Source organism: Budorcas taxicolor, chromosome 5 (assembly GCF_023091745.1).
Source record: "Budorcas taxicolor isolate Tak-1 chromosome 5, Takin1.1, whole genome shotgun sequence".
Classification (NCBI taxonomy): domain Eukaryota; kingdom Metazoa; phylum Chordata; class Mammalia; order Artiodactyla; family Bovidae; genus Budorcas; species Budorcas taxicolor.
The window spans coordinates 108,258,279-108,277,045 of record NC_068914.1 but is presented as its reverse complement, the minus strand read 5'-3'; the positions used below and the strand labels follow the sequence as shown (position 1 = coordinate 108,277,045).

General features: G+C 40.3%; 1 protein-coding gene across 1 annotated transcript in view; it reads right to left on the bottom strand.

The window, feature by feature from the left end:
* The window catches only part of NR1H4 (nuclear receptor subfamily 1 group H member 4), a 51,595-nt gene extending 38,559 nt beyond the window's left edge, over nt 1-13,036 (bottom strand). The window contains exons 1-2 of the mRNA XM_052640843.1: nt 12,928-13,036; nt 7,078-7,443 (exon numbers count right to left, since the gene is read on the bottom strand). Of these exons, the coding sequence (XP_052496803.1) occupies nt 7,078-7,443; nt 12,928-13,036 (475 nt within the window). The remainder of the gene's footprint in view (nt 1-7,077; nt 7,444-12,927) is intronic.
* Nucleotides 13,037-18,767: the final 5,731 nt, after the last annotated feature.

Sequence of the window (18,767 nt, the reverse complement as noted above, 5' to 3'; positions counted from 1 at the left end):
GCTCAGCTGTGTGAATGGTTTTCCTACTTTGCTTTAAATGGTGACACTGAGTGTAATAAGTTCGTTTGTTTTGTTCACCATTACATTTCCTATGCTTAGAATAATGCTGGAATATAGCTGGTATTTAATAATATTTACTGAAAAAAACTGAATTAATTCAAATTCCCAGCAGCTAGAGGCTTAATTAGTTAACTAATGGGAAGAGAGAACTAAGATCATGGCATCTGGTCCCATCACTTCATGGCAAATTGATGGGGAAAAAGTGGAAGCAGTGACAGATTCTATTTTCTTGGGCTCCGAAATCACTGCAGACAGTGACTGCAGCCTCAAAATTAAAAGACGCTTGCTTCTTGGAAGGAAGCTATGACAAATCTAGACAGCATATTAAAAATCAAAGCAAAGACATCATTTTGCCAATAAAAGTCCATCTAGTCAAAGCTGTGGTTTTTCTAGTAGTCATATGCAGATGTGAGAGTTGGACCATAAGGAAGGCTGAGTGCTGAAGAATTGATGCCTTTGAATTGTGATGCTGGAGAAGACTCTTGAGAGTCCCCTGGACTGCAGGGAGATCAAGCCAGTCAATCCTAAAGGAAATTAATCCTGAGTATTCACTGGAAGGACTGATGCTGAAGCAGAAGCTCCAATACTTTGGCCACCTGGCGTGAAGAGCCAACTCACTGAAAAAGACCCTGATGCTAGGAAAGATTGAAGGCAAAAGGAGAAGAGGGCAACAGACGATGAGATAGTTAGATAGCATCACCAACTCAATGGACAGGAATCTGAGCAAACTTTGGGAGACAGTGAAAGCCAGGGAAGCCTGGCGTGCTGCAGTCCATGGGCTCGCGAAGATTCGAACACAACTTAGCGACTGAACAACAACAAATGATCCAAATTAGGGAGGCTGGATGAAGGCAAGAGTAACAGCGGGAACTCGTCAATAAAACAACAATAGCGCTTGCTTTTGAATACTCAAACATGCCAGGTACAAAGCTGCTGCTGCTGCTGCTAAGTCACTTCAGTCGTGTCTGACTCTGTGCGACCCCATAGACGGCAGCCCACCAGGCTCCCCCGTCCCTGGGATTCTCCAGGCAAGAATACTGGAGTGGGTTGCCATTCCCTTCTCCAATGCATGAAAGTAAGTGAAAGTGAAGTTGCTTAGTCATGTCCGACTCTTAGCGACCCCGTGGACTGCAGCCTACCAGGCTCCTCCACTCATGGGATTTTCCAAGCAAGGTACAAAGCTAGATGTTTCAAAATCAATGTCTCATATTACTCTTCATGGCAATCCGGTGATAACAATAGTAATAGAGGATAGACATTTATACTATGTTAACTGCTTTATATACATTACCTTATTTAAATCTATGTCAAAGGGCTTTCTTGAAAATGAAAAGTGTTAGTATATGTAAAAGTTAAGTCGCTCAGTCGTGTCCAACTCTTTGCGACCCCATGGACTGTAGCCCACCAGGCTCCTCCGTCCATGGGATTCTCCAGGCAAGAATACTGGAGTGGGTTGCCATTTCCTTCTCCAGGGGATCTTCCTGACCCACGGATCGAACCCAGGTCTCCCATAATAGAGGCAGACGCTTTAACCTCTGAGCCACCAGGGAAGCCCAGTATAAAGTCTCTAGATAAAGCCTACACAAAATCATCACTCAATATATGTTATTTATCTGTCTCTCATCCTCACATTACCATCATCATCATCTCACCCTCCTCCTCCTCATCTTTATTATTATCCTCATTTTACAGGTAAGGACTCTGAAGCCCAGAGACATTAAGTAACTTGGAAGAGAATCAGCTGGATGGATTTTGTAACACTTATTACAAAAGGCATACCATGCAGTGAAATTCTTTAAACCCCACCCCTTGAATCACACTCTAAGATAATTTGACCTATAGAGTTCTTTGAGATCCTTATTGCATTTTATAAAATCAGACCTCAAAATCAAATAGGATTTCAGTAAGCTTATAAGTTTGCGACCCCATGGACTGTAGCCTGCTATGCTCCTCCACCCATGGGATTTTCCAGGCAAGAACACTGGAGTGGATTGCCATTTCCTTCTCCAGGGGATCTTCCCGACCCAGGGATCGAACCCTGGTCCTCGACACTGCAGTCAGACTCTTTACTGTCTGAGCCACCAGGGAAGCCCTGTAAGTCAGTCAGGGTATCTCAGCTCTGAACAATGAACAAAAGATCTATTGGAAACGCTATATTAGCCCAATATACCACAATTGTTTCAATAATTCTGGAATCTTCTCTTAAACTTCAGAACTAAGTCTAATGTGGTTTCACTACCTTATATAAAAATAAGTTCAAATGGAGCCTCTCATTTACTCATAAAATGCCTTTTAAAACTTCTACTATTTTCTCACTGATAGGCTAGACTTTCCTGGCATGGAGATGGGTTGTGAGTGACATTGACCTATTTGTGAATGCAGCCATTTGAAATATCCAGTCAGATGCAGATCAGTTTTGTTAGCTGAGGCTTGAGGTTTGAATCAAAATTCATCCAGACCTTAGCATATTTCCATATGCTCCACTGATAACTGAAGGGGAGGGACAGGTCTTGATTTAATCTAGCACCAAGCAAATGACAGTCACTGGCACTCAGCCTTATGCTTGTGTTCTGCAATTATTACATTTTTTAAAAAAAAATCAGAATTTATCTTATTGATGCCATAAGTGCTTATATCAAATAAAACCTTAAGAAAAATTAAAGTATTTCTAACAGAAACAGATATAGAAACCAGTGAAATCAGGAAGTTTAACAAAGTTTAAAATCTTTCCTTTGTTTTTAAGCTTTAAAAAATTTTCTCGTGGGTATATATGAGTGTGTATGTGTGTGTTTAAAGTATTACATACATGACTGATCTGAGTGACGTCCTAAAGCAAGAGAGCTACCAGGATCTTTGCATATAAAAATATAATTTAATTGTCACAAACTCTGTGAAATAGATATTATCCTTAGTTTGCAGACTGGAGATTCAAAGAAGTTACATATTCTGTCAGCTAAGGACTGGCTAACTGGATGCATGCACCCTCTACTGTAAGGGCAGAATAGTTGAACAGTCTTTCCCAGACTCCCTTGCTGCTAAATGTGGATGTGACTTAACGTCTGCCAAACAGAGCCTCTTGTAAGACATTTGAAAAGTGAAAGTGAAACAAGAGCTGTGCTTCTGCTGTTCGTGCCGGCAAGCAGGATCACAAAGTTCTGCGATGACAGCATCCGGTTTCCAGTTGCCAGCTTCCAGGGTGACTGAGAGAGTTGCCACAGGGCCTTCATCTTTTGTATGTACAGATTTAGCAGCCACGCCATGGCTCTGGAGCCAGTAACTGCAGAAAGGCAGATCCCTGATCCCTAAAGGGCAGATATGTTGCTGTGTTCCTGAAGTCAACAGTTCTTTAGCTTCCTGACTCCCCATCTTCTCGGACAACAACTGCCCTAGCATTCCAGTTCTGCCTGTGACTTAGATTATCCTCCTGGAACACAGCACAGACGCTGCTCCTGTGCCCTTCCAACTTCTCCTGTATGGATTTTCTCTGCTTGAAATTCCGTTTCTGCTTTACTTTGTTGAACACTGACTAATTAATATGGTAAGTAACTTGCTTAGTCAGCCAGGAAGTACAGATTCAATGCATGCCTGTCAAATCCCAGAGCTTACACTCCCTTTGATGGAACATTATGGAGTGAGATTCCTTTTGCCTGTGGTAAATGCAGATACCCAAGGGGTGTGGGGTGGGGACACCAAGTTGGCCAAGCTGTTAGGCCCGCAGGTGTTGGTTCTTTGGCTTGTTGTCTACCCTATTCTGTGCACCTTCTCCCCATTCACTAAGCTAGAACAGTTTTCATTTGTTCCCTCAAGTGTGTTAGTTGCTCAGTTGTGTCTGACTATTTGTATCTAGTCTTTGCAACCCCATGGACTATATAACCCACCAGACTCCTCTGTTTATGGAATCCTCTAGGCAGGAATACTGGAGTGGGTAGCCATTCCCTTCTTCAGGGGATCTTCCTGACTCAGAAATCGAACTCTGGTCTCCTGAATTGCAGACAGATTTTTCATCAAGAAAGCATGAAGGAGCCAATTATTGATTTTTCAGTCACTAAAGTCTAAGCCCCAAGATCCTAGACACTAATAAAATTTCCCCAAATTGGAAGAGGCAGATAATCAAAGAGTAATGGCACACTGAATATCTGAGAAGGTCCTGAACTCTGTCCCTCCCATCCCCTATTTCTCAGACCGAGTCCTGGGGATTAGGTTTACTGAAAGCTTATAGGAACTCCACATCACTGGGGAATCCTAGAATAGAGGGATTCTTGTGCTTTTTCCAGGGGAGAGTACGGGGAGGCGCCAGAGGTTCCCTGCACCTATTGAGGTACAGAAGTGAATGATATGGCCACGTGGTTTCCCTGGGGAACCAGGCATTCCAGGTGACACTGTGGGGCTGGACAGGAAGGAGGAGTGTGGTCAGGACACTAGGACAGTGCCTCAGAGACCTTTCCCACTAATGACTGAAGATCAGAAAGAACATTCTTCCCCAGATGCTGGACTGAGTCCTAACCCTGCACCCAATCCCTCCATGTGCATGTGTGCATGCTAAGTAGCTTCAGTTGTGTCTGACTCTGTGCAGCCCTATGGACTGTAGTCTGCCAGACTCCTCTGTCCATGTGATTCTCCAGGAAAGAATACTGGAATGGGTTGCCTGACCCAGGGATTGAACCCATGTCTCTTACCCCTCCTGTACTGGCAGGCAGGTTCTTTACCACTAGCACCACCTGGGAAGCCCAATCCCTCCACAATGCTATGTAATTCTGGAATTCAGAGGAAATCTCAGAAAAATTCAGTAGAATCATCCTGAGTTAATGAAATGAGGTGTCCACCAAGGCTTGAAATTGGATTAAACCCAGTTACATAAAAGAAGAAATATTTTTCTTGCATGCATACCCTGAGTGTTGGGCTCTCTCACTGCACAACTCCCAGTTAATTCTGATGCTGGACTCAACTCTTTTACAATTAAGGTCAAGAAGAGTTACTGCTCTAGAACAGGGGTCAGCAAATTACAGCTAGGCCCATGAGCCAAATTCGGCCCACTACGTGTTTTTTATTCTCCTGCCTATTTTTGTAGGCTAAGTAAAGCCACTCTTTCGCGGCTGAGTTTGCCGAGTTGTGTAATTGCAACAAAGATCACTACAGTGCAAAGCCTACAGTATTTGCTATCCATCTCTTTATAGAAAAAAAAAAAATTACCAACCCCTGATATAGAACATGGGCCTTGCCTGGCTCTGTCTCATTTCCTGTCTTGCACGCTTGTCCTTTTGCTCTCATCATGGGGGCAAAGTCTCATATCAAAATCAATGGAAAAGCTCTGCCTTTCTCTGCTCTTACAAATGTATCCAGGTTCAGATCCAGCTCTTCCTCCCTGAAGTGCCCTGAGCATCAGTCCTCCTTAGACCAGACTTCTGTACCCTTGTCTCCTGACCCTGCATTTGCCTACCAGCCTCCCAGCTCTGACTTTTCTTCTGTATCCTTTGTGGGCGTCTCAGCCCATCTGCTTTGGGAGTCGCTGTTCCCTATGGTTGTCCACAGCACTCTGATCTTCCTCTACTCACTCCACCGCAGCTGAGAATTCTGAGAAGAACCAGATTTCACGCCAGCCTTCACCTGTGAGGGGGCCATCTGGCCCAGGTTATTGACTTCAGGGTTTTACTCCCTTGGCTTGGATAATACCAGTATTTCAGTGCCTAAATGGAGCACTTGATTCTCTTCCTTTGGCCACCAAGTTAGTCAATGTTAGCTTGAACAAATAGCTCAAAGAGCAGTAATAAAGGCTCTGGAGTCAGCTTTAGAAGCAGGAGATTTGAGGCTATGTCCCTTCTTACCTAGGAAGTGATGAGCACGGATTTTCATTGTGTCATTCCAAAAACCACTTATTCCACATTTTCTACATACCAGACACTGTTAGATGCTATGAGGTGCGGCAAAGCTGAAAAAGACATAGTCTATGTCTTCAAAGAATTTACACGTTCTTTCTATCCATATGGGCTTGACTCTCCACAAAAAGGATAAAAGTATTTTGAAGGCCATAAAAGAATCTTTAAAATTTTCTTTATAGACCTGTCTTAATTTTTTAATTTGGGGTATAAATACTGCTTTGGGGGAAAAAAAATCTCATGAAGTCGCACCAAGTTTTAGACAAGCTGATCATCTGAACTTTCTAAAGTTTGAAATGTCCTCGACCATTCTTCTGTAGCTGGGTCCTCTGTTTATTTTTGTGGCAATCACTGGCATCTGGAAACACTAAACTGGCCTACCATTCAACAGATTCTCCTCAAGGAATAGTTCTTAATCAGCTTTCAATGACCTAGACGCTAACATGGTAGCATCCCATAAATACTTGTTGAATGAACAAATTAAAAAATGAATAGGTAAACCTAGTAGTCCACTATGTTCTTCCTCTGAAATTTTACAGACTTATAATTTGTGCCCTCATTAGGGGAATGATCACATAGGGATTCATACTGAGTCATTTTCATGTTTCATATGTTGTATTTTATCCATCCTATACGGATTGCAATTTTATTGATTCCCCTACAGCACTTCTATGTCCCTGCTAAGTGAAATATTTGTTGAATATCAGCTATTCCTTTTTGTTTCCTTCTGTTTGCCTTCCTCTGTCTCTTTCTCAATTAGAGTACATGAAAATGTATTTTTAAATATTTACTGAATAAATCCTTATTCTCCTTGACCTTAATTTTAAGACAGAGGAGTTCAGCAACGTCTCTTTCTTAAAAAGACGATAAAAACGAACAAAACCCACAATCATAAATTCCTTCTAACTATATGTGAGGTTGTGAATAGGGAAAATGTTAGTTATATCCAAGCTAAATACTCTAATAAGATCTTCCTAGAAACCTATGACATCCCAATGTAGGTGAGGAGATAAGAAGAGGGAGAAGCAGAAGAAGAGAAATGGGAAGTTATTTGGGAAAAGAAAAGAATCCAGTTTGAGGGATTTCAACAACAAATATAGAAAAACCTTAATAAGGAGAAAACTGCCAACCAAAAGACGTTTACCTTTGCATCCCTCACAGGTCAGGGCGTTATAGTGATATCCAGATGCTCTGTCTCCACAAACAACACATAGCTCATCCCCTTTGATTCTTCCTGCTGATGCTCCCAGTCGGGCCTTCTTTGTTATGGGAATCTCCACTACCTCAGTCTCTCCCTGATAGAGAGTCTCAGCAGGCATTCGCCTGAGTTCATATATTCCAGGAGAGTACCACTCTTCAGGCTGCTGGGGATAGAAACCCACATTGGAATAATAGGAAGAAGGGGAAATCTGTGGTTGAACCTGGGGAAACTGAACGTTGTTGTATTGTGAGTACGGTTCCACTTCTAGATTCTGTCCCAGAGGACCTGCCACTTGTTCTGTTAGTACACCTGAAAAAAAGTGACAACAAAACTGGAATTGATATCATCATTCTATAAACAAGAGGCAGTTTAGCATATGATTAGGAGTACAGGCCCTAAGGAAAGACTGAAATATTTAAATATTTACATTAAAATTTTAACATAAAAATTAGCTTTTTACAGTAAAAATACTATTAAAAGATTAAACGACAAAATTAAAAGCTCAGAAAGATATTTGCAACATAGAGGACAGACAAAACACTCATATCACTAATATGTAAAGAGCTTTTGCATATCAGTAAGAAAATATTCAACACGGAAAAAAGGAAAACATACAAGGATGCTTAAAAGAAAAACAAAAAGGAAAGTTGGAAAAAGTTCAACAATTCATAGTAAAAAAGATAACAGGTAAACATACAAATGCTGTCTTTTTGTCATTTCCATCTCGTGAAATCCTATGAAGTGGATAATAGTATTATCCTCACTTATAATTGAGTATTCCAAGGCTGAGAGTAGTTAGGCAACTTTACTCCTACACACCTAAGTAGCTGAGATTTAAACTTTGAGTCTGACTTCAAAGCCCATGTGCTGAATTTTTCCTCTCTGCTGCTGCTGCTGCTGCTAAGTCGCTTCAGTCGTGTCCGACTCTGTGCGACCCCATCGATGGCAGCCCAGCAGGCTCCCCCATCCCTGGGATTCTCTGGGATGACTTCAAACGTGTGATGCTTTAAAGAATGATGGTAAAGATTTCCTCTTCCTTCTTTTATACTTGAGTTTACTAGTCCCTTCAGTGCCCCCATTTGCAGGTAACCTATAACTAGGCCTGCAAGACTATGCATGATCCTACTGTTTCTTTCTTTCCCAACCATTTCCCAATGTTCTGACTTCCGTATTCCTTGAATGTGCCTTGCTCCTTCCAGAATCAAAACCTCTCCCACATGCTGCTTGCTGAGCCTGGAACCTTCCTCCACACAGCTACCCACCTTCAAGAACATCATCTCACTATTCTCCACTTATCTTTAAATTTCCCATGAAGTACAGCTTCTCTTGGGAAGTATTCCTTGACCCTGGGTTCTGGGAGTCTTGGTTCTGAACCTAGTTATATGGTACTTACCTACACTGCCTATGCCTCCCTTATCTGTAAAGAGAAGACTCCACGCTTCATGATATTATAGTTCTTTATATCAAAAACTTCTATAAGTTTATGACCAACAGTTTATGGGCATTACAACTAACAGCCTTTCTACAGTGACAAAGTGGAAAATATGTATGTTAAATATTAATTGAAAAAAAAAAAGCTTTCTGCATTGATCCAGGAAATGATTAATGGAACACAAAGTATACAGTATCTGTGTGAAATCAATTTTGTTTCTTTCATGCCCAACTTATCTATATAAAATCAGCACTGAGTCAGTATATCTGTCAAACAGTTTTGGCAATGGTGCTTTGTCTTATGACCACAAAATGGAAGAATATAAAAATATGGAATTATTACAGAAAAAAGATAAAACATATACAAAATTTGGATCATTTAGTAGCTAAATATGATTAAAATTCCTGGAGTGAATACAACTGAAAATAGTGAAAAGCATTAAAATCATTAGTTTCACCTAGATTTATCCTCCAACCTATCTTACCCCTACTCAACTCCCCATTCCACCCCCAGCCCCAGATTCTCTCCATCTACAGGTCCAGTAAAGTTAAGCAACTTGCCTGAAGTCACATAATCAATTAAAGACAGAATGTTGATTCTCTAGAATATAAAGAAATGTATAGTCATTTTCTCTTTAAAATTCCAAGATCTCTGAGCGTTCTTTCAAGAAATCTTTTACAAATCAAGACACCATGGAATTCCAACTCAAGTCAAATCATGTTATCAGTATCATATCAATCTCTCGAATCATTTCAAATTAAACAGAAAGCTTTCACAAAGACATCAATTCTATTACATGAAATTAATAAACAGGGTGAGACTATGAAATATACACACAGTATTATTAAATAACACCTTTATTCTCAAAGCACATCCACTTCTAGTATTTCATAGTGTTCCCACCAAATCCCCACAGAGTAGAGACAATAAATATGCAGGCAACTTACAATTAAAAGAAAAAAATCCAGCATGAAAACCACGCTCCAAAAGAGTGGAACAAGAGCTTCCAAGAACTGACTATAAGATCTTAAACAACTGCCTGACATTTTTCTGTTTTCTTCTGTAAAATGAGACTACTAACAACCAGCCTTCCTATCTCATAAGGTAGTTTTGAGTATAAGATACAGTTTCTGAGAAAAAGTTTTGACAAGTTAAACACCATAAAAAGGCATGTTTGTTTCCTAAAGAACCCAGCAAAATCTTGATTCTAATGACAGTTATTTGATAGTTAATTAGTAAATATTAATACACATTAATCTGTTTTGATATATTATCTACCTTTTAAATAAGGTACATATATATATATATATATATATATATATATATATATATATATATATATCTTACAATTTGCTAAACACAGAACTAGGTTCTGAGAATAAAACAGTGAACAAGACAGAAAAGAGGCCCCAGACTTTCTCTTGTTTGTGTGCTGGGGGTGGGGAGGGGTAAAGGTATGTCAAGGGCTGGGATAAAACCAAGTAAATGAATACAGAATTTTCTGACAGAGCATAAGATGTGGAGAGGGCAAAGGTAGGTCAACTTTAGAGTGTACTTTCTGAAAAGGTAAATTTATTTTTGCTTTAATACAATTTATGAATGATTTCTTAAGAATCAGTTCATCAAGAAATAGGAGAATTTGGATTTCTTTATAATAGGAAATTTTCTGTGGGAGTTTAGGGAAGAGTTCTTAAATGGGAACACTTGAATGGACTCCAGGATAGTCTGAGACCCCCTGCAAAAGGAAGAAAAATTTTCTGGGTAGAGAGTCATTTAGTAGCATTTAATAGTTTCTCTAAAGGACTAGACCAAAGGGAAATTTCTGAGATGGAAGCACTCTATAGCTTTCAATGTGTTAGCGACTAACCATGTGGAATAGTGAACATTTGAAACATGGCTAGTGATAATGAGGAAATGAATTTTTCATTTTCTGTAACTTTAAATAATTAAAATTTAAAATAGCCACATGTAGCTAATGATGCCATATCCAACAGCACAGGTCTAAGGAGTTTGTGACCAGAACCACTGGGTACCCAGATGGGAGAATCAGGTTCATGTGAGGAGGATGGCGCTTTTTTTTGAACCTGTAGTTAACTGCTGATGAGACCAATAAAGGGTTCAGATTATATCCAGTTTTTCTCCCTGGCACAATGCTGACGCTGGTAAATGTTTCATGAATGGAAAAACTGCCTTCTTGTCCTTTCTTATTCCCTAACCCATGGTTCCTCAAGTAGATGATACGACTTGGTTTGTGAAATCGTTTGCCAGTCCTGGTGCCAGGCCTTTGTGATGTTGGTGCTTCTTCCCACCAAGTTTGTCAACCCATCGCCTGCTCTGTGACGCCTGATCCGGTTTCCCCAGGTAGAATTAATCTCTCTTCCCCTTTGCACACGCTGGTACTGCACACTCAGAAGCGTGTACCATTGCTGCTGTTGGTTTACAGGCTCGTGTTTCATGCTATATCATTTAGGGTGGTGGGACATACGCATTGCAAGCATCCGGCCATGCAGACAAATCTGGATTCAGTTTACCTGCAACATGCTGGAAGTATGAACTTGGGAAACACACTGAACTTCTTTAAGCTTCTGTTCCTTTCTTATAAAGCTGGGGTAATATAATACACTACTATGTATAAAATAGACTAACTAGTGAGAAGCTATGTATAGCATAGTGAACTCCACTCAACGCTCTGTGGTGACCTAAACGGGAAGGAAACCCAAAAAAAAGAGAAATATGTGTATGTGTAGCTGATTCACTTTGCTATACAGCAGAAACGAATACAGCATTGTAAAACAACTATATGCCAATAAAAATTGATTTTAAAAAGGATAGGACAATATAGTAATTGAAACAAAATATAGTACCTAGGTGAAAGGTTAAAGATAACCTAAGAAAAAGAATCTAAACTGCCCTGACTAAGCATAAACATTCAATACATTTTTGCTATTGTTGCGGTTAGTCTGTGGACTTTAGGGGAATACATTAGATTCAGTTCAATTCAGTTGCTCAGTCGTGTCCGACTCTTTGTGACCCCATGAATTACAGCACACCAGGCCTCCCTGTCCATCACCAACTCCCGGAGTTCGCCCAAACTCATGTGCATCAGTCGGTGATGTCATCCAGCCATCTCATCCTCTGTCGTCCCCTTCTCCTCCTGCCCCCAATCCCTCCCAACATCAGAGTCTTTTCCAATGAGTCAATTCTTCACATGAGGTGGCCGAAGTATTGGAGTTTCAGCCTCAGCATCAGTCCTTCCAATGAAAACCAAGGACTGAACTCCTTTAGGATGGACTGGTTGGATCTCCTTGCAGTTACTATATATTATATTCCCTTTTTTCCTTCATTTGTGGCACCTTATAGAGTGCCTGACACAGTTTAACTCTTTAATAAATGTTTATTAAATTGAAATGATGGGGAATTTGCTTCTCCAGCTTTCCATCTACTTTCCATTACTAAATACAGTCTCAGTCATTTTAAAATAAAACGTTTAACTAAAATAACATGCTGCGAAGTTTACAATCAGAAATATGTTCAAAATTACAATTATTGTAAAAATGACGAGTTTCTCTAGCTGGAAATTCGAAAGGTAAGCTTCTATTTTGAAAAAATATGAAAACAGACAATATTCTTTATACTATCTATATTTTGATTATAATCTGTATTTTAGTTCAGAGAAAACAAACATACTGGGCTTAATGCTGAACTCTTTACTCATCTGATTTTCCATTGACTTTTGGGAAAAACCTGTTGTGAAACTATTTCAATAAATTTTTTGGATCTCTTTTTATTTCTCTCACCATAACCCACAGTTTGAAATAAATCTTATATCATGATCCTTATACACACTTACACATATGTATAAATAATCTGAAACAAAATTTCCATGAAATAACATGTATCCTTACCCCTGACTGCACTCTGATATTTCTACTGTACTTATTCAGTTCTAAATTTTTAATGCTGGTCACAAGTCACAAAATAGATGTCATGACCCACTAGGATCTAAGACTCGCCATTTTAAAACACTGCATTAAACAATGTACTTTAAAATGTTTTTTCAAGTGTCTGAGGGCATTAATACTTTAGCTGTCTAGTGTTTAAATTGGAAGAACTGTGCTACTTTGACACAATATCCAGTGAAGAATTGTAGGGAAAACACACTTAGATTTAATCTCTATGAGATACGCACCTACCTCGAGCCCTACAAAAATCACCCCAGCCAGCTTTTCACCCCAGCCTTCTGGTTCTGACTGAGCCATCTTTGATGGAGATCTGTTGCTGAATCTCAAGCAAAAGTCCCCCACGTTTCCTCAGTCCATTGGCAGAAGCTCCACCGCAAGCAGCTGTGAACATTCTCTTACCTTTAGCGGACTTCATGCTCATCACTTCCATGGCGAATCCTGAAGATGTGTGGCTGTGACAAGGACTGATTTGAACTGGATTTTCTAACTCCTGAAACTGCATTACCATTCTTAGCTTACGCACAGCAACTGAAAATGAGACTAGGTGAGGAGTAACAGAGGCCAGAGGTTGTACGGTTTACTGATTAACTTCATTACTGAGCAGAATATTTGTAAATGTTTATGAGAAAAGTCCTCAATGCCAAATTGCCTAGTAAGCTGGAAACCAGCCTCTTAGATAAACATTTTGGGGGAGCACATTCCAATTTCGGAATTTTCAGAGGATAGATTTTGGTTCAGTGACTCTAAAAGTAGATTTGAGGGTCTAGAGCCATATTCTGTTTTGGCATTTGTTCCTCTCAAAAGGGTACAGAATGGTATAATTTTGTAATGTCAGGAAACATGAAAGCATAACACTGAACGGTGTGAGGCCAATTCATCCGGGCTTATACGCAGTGTTATGGGTAGAACTGTGTCCCCTCCCCACAGTTAGTATGTGGAAGTTCTAACTCCCAGCTCCTCAGCATGCAACACGGTTTGGAGACAGGGTCTTTACAGAGGTAACCAAGTTAAAATGAGGTCATTAGATTGGTTCCTAATCCTGTATGACTGGTGTTCTTATGCAAATGGGAAATCTGTATTTCAGACACAGAAGCTCAAAGAAAAGGTGGTGCAAAAGACACAGGGAAACATCATCTACAAGCTAAGAAGAGGCCAGAAACAGATCGGTCCATTTCAGCCTTCAGAAAGAGCCAACTCAGCCTTGATTTTGAACTTCTAGCCTCCAAACTGGTACAACAATACATCTGTCATTTAAGTCACCCAATATGTGGTATTTTATTACACCAGCCTTAGCAAACTAATACCTGCAGGCTTCCTTGGCACTCACTAGCTCTCTGGATCACAAACAAACTACTGCCTCAATTTCCTCATCTGCAGAATGGGACTGATAATCACACAACCTCAGAGAGTTGTTATGAGGATTCAGTAAAATAATGTTTATTAAATGCTTAGCACACTGGGTGGCTACCCATCATCATTATATTGATATTTTAATTATTCAGCCTTGGACTCACATTGTAGGTTGGTCTGCTTCCTGAGTAAGAATAATTTCTGTGGCATAACCTGTGGATACCAAGCTTGTGATTGCAGGTTATTTTTTGGAAGGGAGGGCTTTAGAATAGGACTCAGTAGTTCTGGGGTTCAGCTCAGGGATAATGCAACCAGACATATCAACAGATGGTAAAAACATAGATAATAATTCCTGCCCTACTTCCCTTATGGACCTGTTGTGAAGATAAAATGACATAATAAATATGAAAGCAGTTTTAAAAGGCAAACACGATCTATATAAACATAATAATCCCTGCTAAGCCATTTCTACAACCTTTACAGGTTTACAAAGTGGCTTTCTATGCATTGGGCTTCACTGATGGCTTAGATGGAAAAGAATTTGCCTGCAATGCGGGAGACCTGGGTTTGATCTCTGGGTTGGGAAGATCCCCTGGAGGAGGGCATGGCAACCCACTCCAGTATTCTTGCCTGGAGAATCCCCATTGACAGAGGTGACTGGCAGGCTACAGTTTATGGGGTTGCAAAGAGTCCAACATGACTGAGTGACAAAGTGTGCACACACACACACACACACACACACACACACACACACACACATTATCTCACCTGATTCTTACTTGCACATCTTGAGGAAGGTATTATTTCTGATGCCCACTATCTTTTACCTTGTTTTGCAGACTTGGAAAGGCAATTCCGTGAAGTTATGTGATTTGTCTTAAGTTAGCCAGCTATTAAGGGATGAAGCTAAGGCTCTAACCCTTGTGGTAGAAAAGCTAAAAGCACACCTGCCCTCATTGCCAGGAAAGAGTTATGGTTCCCGGGTGTATTTCAGTTTGTATTGCTCAACCAAGAATCACTATTTGCAAAGCTGTTTTCAATTCTCAAAATGCATTTTTCCCCTAAGGGTCTGTGCTGTTTGAAACAGTAGTCACTGCCTATACACGGCTACTTAAATTTAAATTCAGTTCAGTTGCTCAGTCGTGTCTGACTCTTTGTGACCCCATGGACTGCAGCACGCCGGGCCTCCCTGTCCATCACCAACTCCTGGGGTTTAAATTAAATTAAATTAAATTAGAATTAATTTCTCAGTTACACTAGTCCCATTTTAAGTGATCGGTAGCCACAGGTGGTTAGTGGTTACTGCATTAGACAAAGTAAACCTACTATATTTTTTATCACCACAGAAAGTTCTACTGGATAGCACTGTTGCAGATGGTACTTGGGAGCAATGTGAATGATAAGCCAGTTGTGCCAAATGGGGGCATAAGCTATGATGCCATAAAAAAGGGAAGTTCCAGAGCAAACTCTAGCAATGATTTTCTGAGAACTATCCTTGAGAAGAGTCTTGACCAACAGATTTGAGTGATAGTCTCACCGGAAAGAACTTCTCTTCTGAGAAGGTGAACAGGAACGTTCTCTTAGCCTGAATCCTTACTCATCCAATTCTGATTTCCTGGTCTGGACTATATTTTGGTTGCCTACTCACTATCTATGGAATCTTAGCAGATTATTTAACATCCTTAGATCTCTATTTTCTCATCATCAAAAGGGGAATAGTAATGGTATCTACCCTATAAAAGTGTAATGAGAATTAACACTAATGGCAAATAGAGTATTTACAATGTGCCAGGCATTCCTCTGAGAATTCTTTAAATGAGATAAGTAACTCGCACAAAGTTAAGTAATCTGCCTATGACCTCATGCCAGTGATATGGGACTGGCATAGATGGGACTGAATGCAGAATCCACTAACCAATCTAAAATACACTTCACATGACGCCTGACATGTAGAAAGGGCTCAAGAAATGTTAGTGGTTATGATCACATTTTTCTTTTTTAACCACTGTAAATGTATAAATTTGCAGCCTGATTTCATAGTCAACCTTTCTCAGTTTGGTTATCCTGAGAGTCCCTGAGACCTGTTTCTTAGCCTGCAAGGTTGAGAGCCAGGCCCTGGATGGTAGTGGATTCACCAACTAGCTGGTCAGCCGGTACCTCACTGCATACCTCTTCCAAACGATGCATGCCCTATCTGAAAGAAGCAGTAATTTATTTTGTAATAGGGAAAGGTTCTACTGATATTTATTTTCCATCTCCCATTTCTTAACCTTATAACAACAGTACCAGATCTGAGAATCCTGGGAGAGCAAGAACCAAAGCCACAGTGAATTAATAAAAACCCTAGAGACTGCTTCAATCTGTAAAAGAGATATAGGTAATAAAAGGTAGTAACAAAATATTTAAATAAGGCTAAAGCAAAGCTCCATTTTGTCTGAGACAATGGTATCTTTCCATCTTCTGGAAACTTTCAGCTTTGATTCACCCACCAGGTCAGAACTACATTGACTTGTGTTAAACTCAGTGAGATGGAAAAAGACTTGAAATCAAATGTCAGAAATATTATACAACATTGCATCTCAAGACCTTTAATTGTATTTCAAAACCATCTGGCTGGTTCTGCAACATCTGAAAGTTTCTTTTAATTTAAGCAAAAGACATAGGCAAGAACCAGATTTCAATAAAAATAAAGCTATACAGAGAAAATGAACATCAACAGCTGAGAAAAGCATAATGTAATGAGAAGTAGCTAAGGGAAATGAAGTATAAGTGGATAGGATTATTTAGGATCTGACCTCCTGTGACTTGCTGGACCTCATTCATAATGGGGCTTTGGAAACACTGTCAGAAACAATAATAAAGGTAACACAATAATGTAGATTCTAGAACATGTTTTTTTTTTTCCTTAGAACACCCAGAAATTTAGCTTGATACTGTTGGTTTCTGTTGGCTTCTTGAAAATTCTTAGCACTCAACAATGTTAAGATCAACAGAATTTCCTCCATTTAATAAGTAGAGTGGTGCTTATCATTCCAACGGTTTAAATAATAACAACTATGTTTCAAACCCTGGAGGAGCTATACTGCTTTACGATGCCTTCAGATTTACAGGACACTTTCCCACACAGTCATTCAATCCTCCAACAAACAGCGAAGTGTTATTATTAACCCCAATTTACAGGGGAGAAAACTGAAGTTCAGAGTTTCAACTGCCTCTGCAACTTTCTTTCTTTCAATTTCATCACTTATTTCCACTCACATTCATTGAACTTTTCCCAGTAACACCGAGCTAAAGGAACTGGATTCATCGTACTTGAAATGGTTGGTATGGGGACATGAGATTTGCAGTGATGTGGATGAACCTAGAGTCTGCCATACAGAGTGAAGTCAGAAAGAGAAAAACAAATCTTGTATATTAGCACATAGACATGGAATTCTAGGATAACTGTACTGATTAATCTATTTGCAGGGATAGGAATAGAGGCAGATATACAAAACGGACACATGGACACAGGCTGGGGAAGGACAGGGTAGGATGAATTGGGAGAGCAGCACTGACATATAGATACTACCATGTGCAAATGGCACCCCACTCCAGTACTCTTGCCTAGAAAATTCCATGGATGGAGGAGCCTGGTGGGCTACAGTCCATGGGATCATGAAGAGTCAGACATGACTGAGCGACTTCACCACGACGATGTGCAAAATAGATAGCTATTTTGGAATCTGCCATATATATAACACTGAGAGCTCCGCTCAGTGCTCTGTGATGGTCTAGAGGGGGTGAGGTGGGGAGTGGGTTAGAAGGTGGTCCAAGAGGGAGGGGATATATGTATGCCGCTGACTCACTTTGTTGTACTGCAGGAATTAACACAACATTGTAAAGCAATTACACTCCAATAAAAAAAGATTGTACCTTTTCTTGCTTATTCTGTGCTAAGAATGGTTTTCTGTTTTCTGAGTCTTTCAAATTCTGTTATTTTTTTTTCTTTAGTTCTCAAACCACAATTTGCTAAAAGAAGACAGATTTTAATTGACATGTCACATTCTACCCTATTCATTATGTCACACCATGGGAAGCTGTGGACTTTGTCATTATTACCTTTTATTATGTACTAATTGCATAAGACTCTGCCTTCTTCATTCATCAGAGAAGTCTTTCTTAACCCACTCAAATTAATCTTTGACCAAGTTTCCTGGCTTTCGGGATCTCCCAGAGGAAAGGAAATTTGTCTTTTTTAGGTCACCATGTCCTTCCATCCTGAGTCCTGTGTATGGATTGGGGACCAGTGAGCTAGGTCCCCATGTGAATTTGTGAGGCAGGCCTGGCCACAGAATGAGTTGAAGGATCTTACAAGGTGATTCCAGACCCATCTCTGTAATTCTTTCTTTCCTTCTTTTCTACAAGGTCCAACCTAAGAAAAGAGAACTATAGAACAAATGTACACCACTCCCCCACCCCACCTTAGCTTCCCTTTGAGTATTCTGACTGATCGGTAGCTGGGGGATCCCATTAGCACTGTGTGGCAGTCCCTCTGGTGATGGTGCACATCCTTTGTCCACCTCTCATTTCAGCTGTAGCTGTAGCAAGGGATCATGTACAAGCTCAGACTCACTTCACACTTGCACCCTGTCATTTCAAGAGCAGGCTGCACATCTCTGCTTTTTGCCCAGAGCTTCTCCAAGGCCACAGGAGACCACACGGCTTGATTCTACTGGGAGTAGCAAAAGCACGGCCCAGAAGTGCAGGGACGTTAATGTCCCCGGAGTGACCCTCAACCAAGGGGAGCCAGAGGTCAGTTAATAACTTCTCCAGTGCCTGGTGCCTCGGTGGACAATTCTCTCTGCTTCTCCCAGTGCAACCAAGCTCCCCTTGCCCACAGCAGTGAT